General features: G+C 43.3%; 1 protein-coding gene across 4 annotated transcripts in view; it reads left to right on the forward strand.

Annotated features, from left to right (window-relative positions):
- The window catches only part of ANKRD29 (ankyrin repeat domain 29), a 78073-nt gene that overhangs the window by 54646 nt on the left and 6892 nt on the right, over nt 1–16535 (forward strand). For 3 of the 4 annotated variants that reach the window (XM_033178128.1, XM_033178130.1, XM_033178131.1), the window contains one exon: nt 9480–11852. The exons of the other annotated variant lie outside the window; for it this stretch is intronic. In XM_033178128.1, the coding sequence (XP_033034019.1) occupies nt 9480–9563 (84 nt within the window). In that variant the 3' untranslated portion in view covers nt 9564–11852. Of the gene's footprint in view, nt 1–9479; nt 11853–16535 lie in introns of those variants that run through there. 4 annotated transcript variants of the gene reach the window in all.

Consider the following 16535-nt stretch of genomic DNA (forward strand, 5'->3'; position numbering starts at 1 on the left):
CTCTGTAGCCAGGCTGGAATGCAGTGGCAGCCTCCACCTCCAGGTTCAAGCAATCAGCCTCCCGAGTAGCTGGGACTCCAGGTGCGCACCATCACGCCTAGCTAATTTTTTTGTATTTTTCGTAGAGACAAGGTTTTGCCATGTTGACCAGGATGGTCTCCATCTCTTGACCTTGTGATCTGCCTGCCTTGGCCTCCCGAAGTGCTGGGATTACAGGCGTGAGCCATAACTACAGACTTTTGAAGGAGGAGGTGGTATTGGTGTTTACGAATAGAGGAGGATATGAAAAGCAACCTTCACTTTATACTTTATACTTAACATACTCTGAATTTTTCTAAGCATATATTACTGTGTTAAAGTTTTTTTATAATAAAAACAAAAACATGTAACGTTTCATGACATTTTGAAAAGAAACCTTAAAAAGTGCCAGTTAAACAACATGCCAAGGATCACTTTTTTCATCTGACTCAGCATGTAGAAGTATTTACTTTCCCGTTCCCATTGAATTGCTTGTCTGTGGCATTTCTGCTTATCTCTCCTTAGATACTTGGATTTGTTTTCCATTAGCTGGCCTGGCTGTGTGATAAGCCAGTTGAAATCACAATTGCCTTTCTTTAGATCTTATCTTTAGACCTTGTGCACAAACTTCCTAAAGAGACCAGTCTTGATTGGTGAGCTATCCAGTACTGAATTAAGGCAAGGAGGAAACATAAGACCCGTTAGATAGAAACTGAAAAATGCAATTCCTTGTGTGTCTCCTAGAATAATGGAATAACTACCAACAATAATGATTATGAGTAATTTCAAGTGGGCAAAATGCTGGACTTTGGACCCTCCTGAATCCAAGCAAGTGTAACCGCCCAGTGGGTTCACCTTGCCTGCTGCCTAGACAGAACCGATTTATCAAGACAGGAGACTTGCAATGGAGAACGAGTAATTCACGCAGAGCCAGCTGTGCAGGACACAGGAGTTTTATTATTACTCAAATCAGTATCTCCGAGCATTCAGGGATTAGAGTTTTTAAAGATAATTTGGCGGGTAGGGGCTTGGGAAGTAGGGAGTGCTGATTGGTCAGACTGGAGAGGGAATCATAGGGGGTCAAAGTTAGGTTTTCTTAATGTTTTCTGTTTCTAGGTGTGATGGCAGAACTGATTGGGCCAGATTACTGGTCTGGGTGGTGTCAGCTGATCCATCAAGTGCAAGGTCTGCAAAATATCTCAAGCACTGACCTTAGGTCTCACTGTAGTGACATCACCCCTGGGAGCAAATCGGGGAGGTTCAGACTCTTGGAGCCAGAAGTTGCATGACCCCTAAATTGTAATTTTTTTTTTTTTTTTTTTTGAGACAGAGTTTCTCTCTTGTTACCCAAGCTGGAGTGCAATGGCGCCATCTCAGCTCACTGCAACCTCCGCCTCCCGGGTTCAAGGGACTCTCCTGCCTCAGCCTTCTGAGTAGCTGGGATTACAGGTGCGCGCCACTATGCCAGGCTAATTTTTTGTATTTTTAGTAGAAATGGGGTTTCACCAACTTTCACTTTGGGAAACGTTTCCCAAAAGTGATTACAGGCATGAGCCACTGTGCCTGGCCCTAAATTGTAATTTGTAATCTTGTAGCTAGTTTGTTAGTCCTACAAAGGCAGACTGGTCCCCAGGCAGGAAGGGGGTCTTTTCGGGAAAGGGCTGTTATCAATTTTGTTTCACGGTCAAACCACAGGCTGAATTCCTTCCCACAGTTAGTCTGACCTATGCCCGGGAATGAACAAGCACAGCTTAAAGGTTAGAAGCAAGATGGAGGTGGTTAGGTCTGATTTCACTGTCATAATTTCCTCAGTTATAACTTTGCAAAGGCGGTTTCACAGGGAGGAAATATTAGTACCTGTATATAGAAACTGAAAAATGCAATTCCTTGTGCATCTCCTAGAATAATGGAATAATCACCAGCAATAATGGTTATAAGTATTTTCCAGTGGGCAAAATGCTAGACTTTGGACCCTCCCTTAAAAATGACTTGAAAACATGTGGGGTCACTCCTGTTGGAGCCTCACACTGCAGAAGCCCTTAGACACCTGGGAGGAGCTGCGAGGGAAGCCCCCAGCTTCCTCCCAGCCACTCCATAGAAGCCAGTCTTGTTAATAGCAGCTCCGTAGGCAAGGGTGTTGGGATTCCTGCAGAAGGAGCATTCTTGGCTCTCATTCATTCGTTCAACAAACACTAGATACCATGCACTGTGCTAAGTGCTGGGAATGCAGTAGTGAAAAAGATTCACAGTTGCTGCTTTCATGAAGCTCAGAGTTTAGTGGGGAATAAAGACAACTAAACAAAGCAATTGCAATACGGCGGGACAAGAGCTGTAAGCAGGGAAGGAAAGAATGGTTTGGAGGCTTCCGGGAGAAAGTGACTTCTCGGCTAGTATAGAACACTCTTCTGCTCCAGGCGTTCCAAGACTTCTGCTCTGGGCCTTCGAGACAGATGCGTGAGGAGAAGGCCAACCAGTGGCCCCAATAGCCATTCCTCACGTTATAGCCATTCCTCACGCTATAGCCACTCCTCACGCTATAGCCATTCCTCACACTAAAACCATACCCCTGGGTGCAGGGGTCTTATGTTCCCAACACCCTTGACTGAGCACATCTTCTCCCAGGAGCAGTGGGGAGATTTAGTGGTTTGATACTGTAGTATCATGAATATGGGCCGATGGTCCTGCTCCATAATGAACGAGATAGCCTTTAGGGGCTAGCCTGGGGCACTCGCCATCACATCAATCTGTACAGTCTGAGCAACCTGAGAATCTAGTGGGGACTAACTGGGAGAGAAGAGGAACTAAACCAGGATTTTAGAACGACATGGAAGACAGAATGGTGATGTGAATGACCAAAACTTGACAACACGATTTGAAAGTATAAAGCTTTTTTTAATGGCAGAGGATATGGACATTCATGGAGATGGTCACACAAGGCAACACGCTGGCAGGCTGGTAGACAGAGGTAGAGCTTCTTAAGTTCCCTTCTCCTTGACTGTAGAGGTTCCTCTAACTACCCACCAGTCTGCTCACCATGGACCAGCCACTGATGTAGACAGCTCAGTTATTCCTGAGTATTTGCTCTGAGACTGGATGAAGCTTAGGTCTGTTTACCAGGAGCATTTCTCTGCAGGCCCAGGTGTTAGGCCTGTACAATGTCTGTTCCTGCAGGAACTAAGCTAACAGAACTTGACCCCATAGAGAAGCCTCTGGTCTGTAGTAGCAGAGCATAATAATTTCCTCTGTGATTGAATCCAGCGTTGGTGTCAAGGGTCCCGTGTGGTGGGAAGGGGTGCAGCCACAGGACAGCTGCACAGCAGACTACTTGTGGCAAACTTACATTTCCTAACAAGTGAGGTCCCAGCCAGCAGACAGGGGTCAGGGAGCAGGATCCAGCTAGAAGATGGGGACTGCAGAAGCTTCACCTAGGATCAAGTTTCCAGATAAAGCAACTGGGGTTCCAGGGTTGGCTGCAGGAGAAAAAAATATGGTGAGACAGGTAACATCTACAACCAGGCCTCCCTCCCTCATTCTGCATGCCACTTACCCTTTAATGGCCTCCCCTGAAATTCCCAGAACATCCTTCTTACTTTTTAGAGACAGAGTCTCACTCTGTCACCCAGGCTGGAGTGCAGTGGTGCCATCAAAGCTAACTGTAACCTCGAACTCCTGTGCTTAAGTGATACTCCTGCCACAGCCTCCCGAGTAGCTGAACTATAAGCATAAGCCACTATGCCCGGCCACGAGAACATCCTTCTGATTCCTCTATACAAACAGTTCTCAAAGTGGGATCCTTGGACCCTTGAAGATCTTAATGACCCATACAGGAGGTCTAAGGAGTCAAAACAAGGTTGGGTGTAGTGGCTCATGCCTGTAATCCCAGTACTTTGGGAGGCAGAGGTGCAAGGATCACTTGAGCCTGAAAGTTCAAGACCAACCTGGGCAATATAGCAAGACCCCATCTCTATTAAAGAAAAATCTATTTACAATTTTAAAAAAGAATTCAAAACCATATTCTTAATAATAAAAAGATGGTAGTTTAGGTGGTTTGTGCCTGTAATCCCAGCAATTTGGGAGGTTGAGACAGCAGGATCGCTTGAAGCCAGAAGTTCAAGACCACCATGGGCAATATAGCAAGACCTCATCTCTTTAAGAAATTAAAAAAACAAAAAACATAGCTGGGCATGGTGGTGTGTGCCTGTAGTCCTAACTACTAGGGTGGCAGAGATAGAAAGATCGCTTGAGCCCAGCCAGGAGTTCAAGGCTGCAGTGAGCTACATGATTGTGCCATTGCACTCCAGTCTTAGAGAGAGAAAACCTGTCTCCTAGAAAAACAAACAAGATGTTATGTGCCTTTTTCACTGTGCTGACATTTGCTCTAATGGTACAGAAGCAAAAGCAATGGTGGGAGAAGCTATTGGGGCCTTAGTACACACCAAAGAAGGAACACTAAACTGTACTGGCAAAATATTTGACAAACCTTTATAAATTATTTTATAAATTTTGTAAATTATTTTACAAAAATACCAGTTGTATTTAAGAATGTCTCTGATAAAGCAGTTTTTAAAAAATGTCAATTTTATTAAATTTTGACTCTTCCTATACATCTTTTCAAAATTCTGTGTGATTGGCTGGGTGTAGTGGCTCACACCTGTAGTCTCAGCACTTTGGGAGGCCAAGGCAGGCAGACCACGTGAGGTCAGCAGTTCGAGACCAGCCTGGCCAACATGGTGAAACCCTGTCTCTACTAAAAATACAAAAATTAGCCAGGCGTGGTCGCACATGCCTGTAATCCCAGCTACTCAGGAGAGTGAGGCAGGAGAATTGCTTGATCTTGGGAGGTAGAGGTTGCAGTGAGCCAAGATCGCACTGCTGCACTCCAGCCTGAGCAAAGGAACAAGACGCTGTCTCAAAAAATAATAATGACAATAATAATAATAATAATAATAAAATTCTGTGTGATGGTGGGGCAAAGTGGCCAGCACCTATAATCTCAGCACTTCAGGAGACCTAGGTGGGAAGATTGCTTGAGACCAGGAATTCAAGACCAGCCAGGGTAACATAGCAAGACCCCATCTCTACTGAAAAAAAAAAAAAAAAAAAAGCCAGGGATAGTGGCACACACCTATAGTCCCAGCTTGAGCCGAAGGAGTTTGAGGCTGTTGTGAGCTATGATTGCACCGGTACATGCCAGCCTGGATGACACAGTGAGACCATCTGTCGAAAAAAATAAATAAAATTCTGGGCTAGGCATGGTGGCTCACACCTGTAATCCCAGCACTTTGGGCATGGTGGCTCACACCTGTAATCCCAGCACTTTGAGGTCAGGAGTTCAGAACCAGACTGGCCAACATGGCGAAACCCCATCTCTACTAAAAATATAAAAATTAGCCAGGAGCAGTGGTGGGCACCTGTAATCCCAGCTACTCAGGAGGCTGAGGCAGGAGAATCACTTGAACTCGGGAGATGGAGGCTGCAGTGAGCAGAGATTGTGCCATTGCACTCCAGCCTGGGCGACAGAATAAGACTCTGTTTCAAAATAAATAAATAAATAAAATAAAATTCTGTATGGCGAAATGGAAAGCATGCCTACGGCGCTTCTGCTGTGTACTGAAGTATGATGATTACCTCAAGAAAAAGCACCTGGCCAGGAATGGTGGCTCACGCCTGTAATCCCAACACTTTGGGAGGCTAAGGCGGGTGGATCATGAGGTCAAGAGATCAAGACCATCCTGGCCAACGTGGTGAAACCCCATCTCTACTAAAAATACAAAAATTAGCCAGGCCTGGTGGCATGCGCCTGTAGTCCCAGCTACTCGGGAGGCTGAGGCAAGAGAATGGCTTGAACCCAGGAGGCAGAGGTTGCAGTGAGCCGAGACTGTGCCACTGCACTCCAACATGGCAACAGAATGAGACTCCATCTCCAAAAGAAAAAAAAAAAAAGCGCACCTGTTGGGCAGTGAGCAGGCAAACCTGCCCCCAAAAATCTGAGGAAGCTGAGAAGCCAAGAAAGCAGCTGACATCCAGATGATCACAGCAGATAAGAAGAAAAAAATAAAAAGAGGCTAACATGTCCAGTTTCTCAGAAAGTAACAGGGACAGGAGTCACAGTCTTGGGACATCACCCCCAAGACCCAGGGCCTAAGGGAAGGAATATATAGGACAAGTGAAGTCAACCTCTCAGGGAAAGGCAAGAACACTATGTGACTGCCTAAGGGCAGGACTTATGGGCAAGGTCATTTTGACCTATGGGCAGGATTTTCAGTAGGAACCACAACAAAAAAGTAGATAAAATAGAAATCTTAGAGGCATTCCCCAAACTAGGGTTAATCCCATGGCAGGCTGAGTGTGGTGGCTCATGCCTGTAATCCCAGCCCTTTGGGAGGCCGAGGCAGGCGCATCACTTGAGGTCAGGAGTTTGAGACCAACCTGGTCAACATGATGAAACTTCATCTCTACTAAAATACAAAAATTAGCTGGGCACGGTAGTGCACGCCTATAATCCCAGCTACTGGGGAGGCTGAGGCAGGAGAATTGCTTGAACCCGGGAGGTAGAGGTTGCAGTGAGCCGATATGGCACCACTGCACTCCAGCCTGGGTGACAGAGCGAGACTCCGTCTAAAAAAGAAAAAAAAAGAAGTAAACATGGTAGATTAGCATCCAAGATGGAGCTGCATTGGCCCCTGTGCAGTTGTTTGAACTGCAAAGTGAACCTGCCACTTTTTTCATAGAACACTAGTTTTACTTGAAAGAACAAGGTGTCTACCACTATGATTTTAACAGCTTCCCAAAACTTAAAAGCTTTTCTGATGGATCAGTTTTGTTTGTTTGTTTGTTTGTTTGTTTGTGAGATGGAGTCTCACTATCACTCGGGCTGGAGTGCAGTGGCACGATCTCAGCTCACTGCAACCTCCGCCTCCCAGGTTCAAGGAATTCTGCCTCAGCTGGAATTACAGGCATGCGCCACCACGCCCAGCTAATTTTTGTATTTTAAGTAGAGACAGGTTTTCGCCATATTAGCCAGGCTGGTCTTAAACTCATGACCCCACGTGATCCACTTGCCTCTGCCTACCAAAGTGCTGGGATTATAGGCGTGAGCCACCACACCCAGCCAGAATGTGAGTTTTTGATATTGCACAATGAAATGTGCCAACATTCTGCAAACTCAGTGAACTGATATTTTCCAAATGAGCAGTGCACGTTACAAACCATGCATAGGCAAAAGATCCAACTATAAATAGATAAACCTGTGGGGTTTTGTTTTTTTTTTTTTTTTGAGACGGAGTCTCGCTCTGTTGCCCAGGCTGGAGTGCAGTGGCCGGATCTCAGCTCACTGCAAGCTCCGCCTCCCGGGTTTACGCCATTCTCCTGCCTCAGCCTCCCGAGTAGCTGGGACTACAGGCGCCCGCCACCTCGCCCAGCTAGTTTTTTGTATTTTTTTTAGTAGAGACGGGGTTTCACCATGTTAGCCAGGATGGTCTCGATCTCCTGACCTCGTGATCCGCCCGTCTCGGCCTCCCAAAGTGCTGGGATTACAGGCTTGAGCCACCGCGCCCGGCCTAAACCTGTGGGTTTTAAAGTTCACTGATATGGTTTCAAATCCCACATTGCATTTAACCTTTAAGAAACTGCCACTTGTTGAATATTGATGTGGCATCAGAGAATAGTATCTACAACGATCTGAAAAGACTGTTAAAATACTCCTTCCTTTTCCAACTACATACCTGTGTGGAGCTTAATTTTCTTTATATCCTTCTACCAAAACAACATATCACAACAGGATACAGATGCAGATATGAGAATCCAATTGTATTCTGTTAAGCTACACATGAAAGAAATATGTAAAGCTGTTAAGCAGTGCTACTCTTCTCAGAATTTTTATTTGTTTTTGAAAATTTAATTTTTCATAAATATATTAACTTGTATTGGATTTATTTTTAGTGAATTAATATATTTTTTAATTTTTCTCAGTTTTAATTTTTTTTTTCTTTTTGAAAATATTTTCTTTTTAAATAATAGAGATGAGGTTTCACTATGTTGCCCAGGCTGGTCTCCAATTCCTGAGCTCAAGTGGTCCTCTCACCTCGGCCTCCCAAAGTGCTAGCATTACAGGTGTGAGCCACTGCACATAGCCCTTGGGTTTCATTTTTAATAAGTTCAAAACAAAATTTGTTAGACTCTTCAATAATTTTTGAGAGTATAAAGGGTCCTGAAACCAACAGGTTTGAGAACCACTTCCACATCACACCTGTTGTCAATGGTAGGGACTGGTTCACTAGATGCCTAATGGATGTATCTCAGCAGCAATGTGAAAAGAAAGGACTTCGAGTGATACTGGGTCAGGTTGAAGGTGTTAGCCACCAATGCTGTTCTTTCCCAGGTGTCTCTTATGCTCTGGAGGATTCCTCACTCTGCCTTCTCATCAAAACATACCTGGCCCAGTGCAGTGGCTCACACCTGTAATCCCAGCATTTTGGGAGGCTGCGGCAGGCAGATCACTTGAGGTCAGGAGTTCAAGACCAGCCTGGCTAAATGGCGAAACCCCATCTCTACTAAAAATACAGAAACATTAGCCGGGCATGGTGGCGCATGCCTGTAGTCCCAGCTACTCGGAAGGCTGAGGCAGGAGAATTGCTCGAACCCAGGAGGCAGAGGTTGCAGTGAGGCGAGATCACACAACTGCACTCCAGCCTAGGTGACAAATCAAGACTCCATCTCAAAAAACAAAAAAAAAAGATACCTGTGCTGAGTCCTGACTCAGTCCCAAGTCCTTGGTGGACAGACTACCTCATGTCATACATTAATAAATATAAGGTAGGCTGGGCACAGCGGCTGATGCCTGTAATCCAAACGCTTTGGGAAGCTGAGGCAGAAGGATCACTTGAACCAAGGAGTTCAAGACCAGCTGGGGCAACATGGCAAACCTCATCTCTGGAAATTAGCCGAGCATGGTGGTGCACATCTGTGGTCCCAGCTACTTGGGAGGCTGAGGAGGGAGGATCATTTGAGCTGGGGAGGTCAAGGCTGCAGTGAGCCATGATTGCACCACTGCACTCCAGTCTGGGTGACAGAGCAAGACCCTGTCTCAAAAAATAATAATAAAATAATAAAATACATATAAGGTATAAAATTTGATTTGACCGGTACTTAGCACATTCTAGATGTGCTGGCATTGTGGTGGAGATAAGGATACAATGATTAATTCGCTCTGGACCCTTTCCCTAAGAGATTACAGTCTAGTAAGGGATCTGGCTGGAAAATGTCTCTAAAAATGAGATAAGGAAATAAAAGTAATATTTATACATTTAAAGATTTTTTAATACCTTTATATAAAAGCGTGAGTCCAGTGTGGATTTTTTTCATTAGTGGAGGAGAAAGAGTGGGTCAAATGCCCCTCCCTGGAGTCCCTAAAACCACGCCAGCCGCGGGGATTCGCTAATGCCCATCTTCTCTTCGTTCAGGCCAATGAACTTCCGGCAGAACTAACCAAAAATGAACGCATACTGCGTCTCCTGAGAAGTAAAGAAGGTCCTAGGAAGAGCTAACTTAGCTCCATATCTGACAGAAAGATAGAAAGTTTAACCACATCGTCCAAAAAGAAATTGCATTTCAAGCAGTGTTGGAAATTCTTTTATGAAAAAAATGCCCAGAATGCCCACCCTGTGGGTCCCTGACAAAGAAGAGCTACACTCTGTGCGCCAAGTCAAGAACCAAACGGCTCAGGGGCCCTCTTGCCCCCTCCCCATGGGCTTCTCGCGGTGTCCTGTAACTCAGCTCTGGGGCTGCCTGGCGTGTTCGCAGATTCCACAGAAACTCATTTTCAACGATGCTAACTTGGGCCTCTCAGTTAAACTCTAAGGTGGACAGGGTTCTCAGTACTAAGCAAGGAGACAGAATGCTTTGTTCCTTTAAAAGACTGAAAAGCTGACCTTCAATGGATTGATGCACTTTTGCTTTTGTGTTAAATGTAGGTGTGCTAAAATATATAGAGCTATCATATTTTACCTACATATATATGTCATTCCAGTATAAAATGTTCTCCTCTACCCAAGAACCATAGCCATGACTGTTACAAATCAATGAGGTGTCAACATATGTTATTAAAAAACCACTTCTGACATTCCATTGTGTGCTATTCAAAGATGGACTATTGAACTATAGAAAAGACAGCCTGTGCATTTGTTCGTTGATCCTCATCTTATTCCTGATGTGTAAAAATCAATTTTACATAGAGTCAACATTGTAGGTAGGTTACGATACCAGTGGCAAATTTGGAAATTCAGAAAATTATAAACCACGAGAAATATATAGGCTTGTCTCTTTGGTCTTTTATTTTGGCTTTATTGTTGGGAATCTATTTCCTATGCCATAAGTAAGTATACCTAACATGCTGTGGAATCTTCAGTTTCCAACACCGTGTTGCTTCATAGAATGACTTTGAGGTCCTTGGATAAAATGTGATATATGCAAGTACAATATGTTGCTATTACTGTTGCAGGAGTATAAATAATAAAAGACTGTTATTAGCACTTACTAAGTCTTCATCTATGCATGTTTTTGAGTTGACTGATTGCAAGAATGAAATCTGAGTTTTATTGAATTATTCCTTTGAAGAGGATCAAAACTTATTGAATAATGCACTTTATAATTAATGGTGTCTAAATGCCTCAGTCAGTGCCTAACTGCACATACGAAAATAAAACCTTCTTTCTGTAATTTACCAAAATAAACACAATGGTATTTCTGCTATTTAAACACATGTTTAGTTTATTTCTTCATGTTCTGCTCTGGTTTTCAGTCAGTGTCTGTGTAAAGACATGTTTAGAGGAAAATGTTCTAATCCCAAAAGAATTTTTGTTTAACCAACTTTCAGTGTTACCAAAAGGATTATCTTTAATTCAGTAAATAATAGAATATAATCTTCAAAATTAGAAGGTATTCTCTTAAAATTTGTTACAATTAATGCAACAACAATCAGCATATTTTGATAAATGTCTCAAGCAAATGAGCAACTCACAGGCCCCAGAGGTGCCTACAGCCTGACCAGCTATACAAAAAGCCTGCAGCCTGATTCTAGGATAAAATATTAGAAAGCTCTCTGTTGCTAAAACACCCAGGTATAAACATTTTGATGGCTGAAAAGCAGTGCTAATTTCCTCACTGACATTCTTTCATTCAGCAAATTTGTACAAATATACATTTTCTCCTGTGGGAATTTCAAAAAGCTATATTCATTTTGAAGAGGAAAATAAGATGGCCTTAAATGCTTTATATTTTCCCCTTAGTTAGCCCTTATGGCAAAAAATAGTTGCTAATCACTGATACAAAGCAAAACATTATGGTACTGGTCACAGAGTTCCAAAAGACAAAATGGGATGCATCACAAACTTACTGCTTCTCACTGAAACATGTCATTGGCCTATTACTTCAATAGTTTTAAGTGGGAAATGTTCTTGAACAATATTAGAGCCATAAAACTGAACCCAGTAGCTTTAACAATATGGAGACCTGCTTACTGTAAGTAAGAGGTGTCTAGCTTAAAAGGATCACATTTGATCTAGATGAGATTACTCATAGCAGGGAAGATGATTAATCACCTGCCAAAGACTGTACGGAAAGGTCTTTTAGTTTAAAAATTTGCACACGTGTAAATGATTATTCTATGTTAATCTAATTGATAATTCAGTTAGCTCCGCATCCTAAGACTTAAAACTAGCAACTCCTATGCAAATCGTCTGCTTAACTGAACTACAAATGTTTTTCATTAATTCATTTCTCTGATGACATATTCCATGTTATATAATAATTCAAAATAAAGTTAGTATACTACCCCATTTGCCTTGCTGCTTTTTTCTTTTTGTTTTTAATCACAAGTTATCGCTATGTGATTTTTAGTAGCATGGAATTTTAGGGTGAATAATTCAACTCTGCAAATACATTGATATTTGGGACCCTAAATAGATATTTAAACTTTATTTTAGTAATAGACCTATGATTTCATTATTTCTGCTGTAGAGAATGTAATGATTCCAAAAAGTTTTCATTCAGAAAAGAATTTTTGGCACAGTTATTGAAGACACTGAAAATAGAAAATTTTCTGATTTGTATTATTTATGGTGCTCCTGGCTCTTCAGTCCTTTGCAATAACTTTCTCTTGTGAAGTAGCTGGTGGTTTTGCAGAACTACTGGTGTAGGAGACAATAATTTGCAGCAGTAACATCAGGAATATGGAAATTTACAGGGACATCCTGGCTTCCATCTGCTCCATCCACCCTCTACCACCACAAGAAAGCTACATCTCTTCATAAATCCCATAGTGAGACACCTACGCAGAGGAAAAAAGTGCCCCCAAATCCTAGGCTACTTAGAACCAGACAGAGATGCCTGTGTTTTGGTGGGGGGTTACAGATTATAGGGGTGAGAAGCTGAGTTCCTATTTCCTAACAAAGTGCTTTTGGTGCTAGAACTGGATGTTTCAGAGGTAGTGACCAGGTGAGCAGTCCTGGTGGCTCACGCCTGTAAACCCAGCACTTTCGGAGGCCAAGGCGGGGTGGATCACTTGAGTTCAGGAGATCAAGACCAGCCTGGGCAACATAGTGAGACTCCATCTCTCTAAAGATAAAAAAGCCAGACGTGGTGGTGATTCACACCTACAGTCCCAGCTACTTGGGAGACTGAGGTGGGAGGATGGTTTGAGGCCAGGAGGTCGAGGCTGCAATGGCACCACTACACTCCAGCCTGGGTGATAGAGTGAGACCCTGTCTCAAAATAAATAAATAAATAAATAAAAATAAAAGCAACAACTAACATTTGTTAAGGGATTGTTATGTGCTAAGCACTTTAGATAGAGAATCTTGTAAAGTGTTACACATTTTTTTCATTTACACCTCACAACAACCTTATGAAATAAACAGTATTACCATCTCCATCGTACAGCTGAGGGAACTGGCTTTGAAAGGCAGTTTACCTTGTAGTGGTGTCTTGGTGCTGTCCTCCAATCTTGGGCATTTTACTTTTGCTTTTTGAGGGAAGGTGGAGGAGGCAGTGGTGCCCAGATAGAGTCACAATTGTAGCATCAGAGCAGTGAAGGTGGAGAATATGGGACATGTTTTTGAAAATAACTTGCAGGTAGAATTAATGATAACTGACAATTAAATATAGAGGATGAAGAAAAGAAAACAGAGCTAAGAATTATGCTAAAGTGCGTTAGGCATTCCCAAGATCATCCCCAGGTTTAGTGACTTGCTAGGAAGACATAGGACTCACATATCTAGTTTACTCATATATATACTCGTATACGTGGTTACATATACATGTATATTCATATAGATGGTTAAGATTACAGCAAAAAGACACATAGCAAAATCAGCAAAGAGAGAAGGAAAATAGAGCAAAGATAGAAGACACCAGGTGCAAGCTTCTGAGAAACCTCTCCCGCAGGATGAGCTTAATTCCTCCAGCAACCAAGTTGTGGCAGCAAGTGCTGTCTACCAAGGAAACTCATTGAAGACTTAGGGCTCAGAGTTTCAACTGGGAGCTGGTCACATAGGTCCCTTCTGCCTAGCGTTTACCAAAAATCAAGACCTCCAGAAGGAAAACAAGCATTCAGTATAAACCACATTGTTTGCACAGCAGTTTAGGCAAAGTGAACACTTCTTATCATTTAGGGAAAGTTTGATATCAGCGTAGGGAACTGTTTGCCAGCTGAGGGCCAACCTCATAAGCAGGACTCCCTAAGGATAGGAAGTCTTGGGCTGGCTTTGTTAATTCTTCTTGGCCCACAAAGTTTACAAGGTGGATGAGCCAGTAACTTTTTTAGGAAATAGGGAAGAACAGCAGATTTGGGGTAAAGAGAGAGAGAGAGTTTGGATATGTTCACTTCGAAGGATCTGTGAAATAGATTCTAGAAGGCAGTTGGAAATAACAAATTAATGTTTAGGACAAGGCTGTTGTTACTGATTTAGGCATCATCTGCATAGAGATGATGGACAAAGTCATGGGATGAATGAGGTCCCCACGGGGAGTCTACTGAGAGTAAAAGAGATGGCAAAATGGCTGGGCATAGTGGCTCCTGTCTGAAGGGAGGCTGAGGCAGGAGGATTGCTTGAGCCCAGGAATTAAAGACCAGCCTGGGCAACATAGCAAGACCCTGCCTCTAAATTCAATACATTGTTTTTTTTAAACAGATGGCAAACTGAAAATAAACTTTGAAAGAAGGGAACTCAGTAAAGAGAATGAAACAATGAACAAGAGCAGGAAGTGAAACACAATGAGGAAGGAGAAGGTCTCCAGGAGAGGAGAGCAGGCAGCGAACCACGTGAAGAAGTGTGGCCATATGACACAAAGGCTGGGAAACTCGAGGCTGCTTTTGCAGCTCTGTCTTTGATTAACTTGTTCAGTCACCAAAGAATTCTGGCCTTGTGGCTGGGCATGGTGGCTCATGCCTGTAATCCCAGCACTTTGGGCGGCTGAGCGGGGGGGGTGGATCACGAGGTCAGGAGTTCAAGACTAACCTGGTCAAGATGGTGATACCCCATCCCTACTAAAACTACAAAAATTAGCTGGGCGCAGGGGCAGGTGCCTGTAATCCCAGCTACTAAGGAGGCTGAGGCAGGAGAATCACTTGAACCCGGGAGGCAGAGGTTGCCGTGAGCCGAGATTGTGCCACTGCACTCCAGCCTGGGCTACAGAGTGAGATTCCATCTCAAAAAAAAAAAAAAAAAATTCTGGCCTTGTAATGGAGATTATGGATAAGGATTGGTGAGTGGACCTGGAGCTAACGTTAAATTAAATAAAATTATTCCCTCGAAATGATTCTACTCCTCACTGGATAGAATTGTATTTGTGAAGATACTCCTGATGCTTTCTAGGGATCACTGGCAACTATCAGTACGCATTGCCTCTGCACTGTACCAAAACTAAGGCAGCATGAAAACAACAGCCTTGGTACCAGCCTATAGAGATGCACATAGGTGTGGTGCAGCAAACAGGCCTGGTCAAATGAGATGATTTATGGCTGCGTACCTATACCTATGATGGCTGATTGGTTTTAATGGTGATTTTTTTTTTTTTTTTTTTTGATACAGGGTCCTGGTCTGTCACCCAAGCTGGAGTGCAATGGCACGATCTCAACTCACTGCAATCTCCACATCCTGGACTCGAACGATCCTCCTGCTTCAGCGTACCAAGTAGTTGGGACTACAAGCATGCACCGCCATGCCTGGCTAACTTTTGTATTTTGGTAGAGCTGGGGTTTTGCCATGATGCCCAGGCTGGTCTCAAAATCTTGGACACAAGCGATCTGCCTGCCTTGGTCTCTCAAAGTGTTGGGATTACAGGCATGAGCCACCTCACCCAGCCAAATTGGTGAATTTTATCTCACTGTAAAAAGATGCTAAAGTGTTTAGAACATGCCTGGCTGTGAACAAAGCCACGCTGGGTTATATTTCATGCCATTGAGCCATAGCAGCTCACACCCTAGGACTTGCACTTCAAAGCATGGAGAAAAACAAAAACAAAAAATGACAGGCAAAATTAGCATTAGACATTCTAGTCGAGGAATGTGAAAATAATTCTTCTGCTTAACGTAATGAACACAGAGGGTAAACCAGTCACACAGAGGTGTTTTCGCTGGGCCTCTGACTATACTTAGCCCTGAGTTAAATAACCCATGTATCAGTAGGTCTGGAAAGTCTTCTATTGTTTTCCTGGTGACCTAATCCTTATTTTTAGCAACACTTTCAGATAATTTTAAAATACGAGTGAGGCTGGGCATGGTGGCTCATGCTTCTAATCCCAGCACTTTGGGAGTCTGGGGTGGGAAAAGCACTTGAGCCCAAGAGTTCGAGACTAGTCTGGGCAACAAAGTTAGACCCCGTCTCTACAAAAATATACAAAAAATTAGCCTGGCATGGTGGTGTGTGCCAGTAGTCCCAGCTACTCAGGAGGCTAAGGTGGGAGGATCACTTGAGCCTTGGGAGGTCGAGGCTACAGTGAGCTGTGATCTCACGACTGCACTCCAGCCTGGATAACAGAGCAATTCCCTCTCTCAAAAAAAAAAAAAAATTATTAATTTATTAATATGAATGAGCTTATGTTTCAACAATTAAAGGAATTCAGCTAGGCACAGTGGCTCACATCTATAATCCCAGCACTTTGGGAGGCCAAGGAGGGCAGATCACTTGAGGCCAGGAGGTCGAGACCAGCCTGGCCAACATGGGAACTATCAGTACGCGTTGCCTCTGCACTGTACCAAAACTAAGGCAGCTGTCCCTACTGAAAATTTAAAAATTAGCCAGGTGTGGTGGCGGGCGCCCGTAATCCCAGCTACTCAGTAGGTTGAGGCAGGAGAATCACTTGAACCCAGGAGGTGGAGGTTGCAGTGAGCCGAGATCGCACCACTGCACTCCAGTCTGGGTGACACAGTGCGACTCCATATCAAAAAATAAAAACAAAATAAAATAAAGTAAAATAAAAATAAAAAGGAAGTTAATTAAAGATCTTCAGTTCTTAGGTGA

This window comes from Trachypithecus francoisi, unplaced genomic scaffold, assembly GCF_009764315.1.
Source record: "Trachypithecus francoisi isolate TF-2019V2 unplaced genomic scaffold, Tfra_2.0 Lachesis_group19, whole genome shotgun sequence".
NCBI lineage: Eukaryota > Metazoa > Chordata > Mammalia > Primates > Cercopithecidae > Trachypithecus > Trachypithecus francoisi.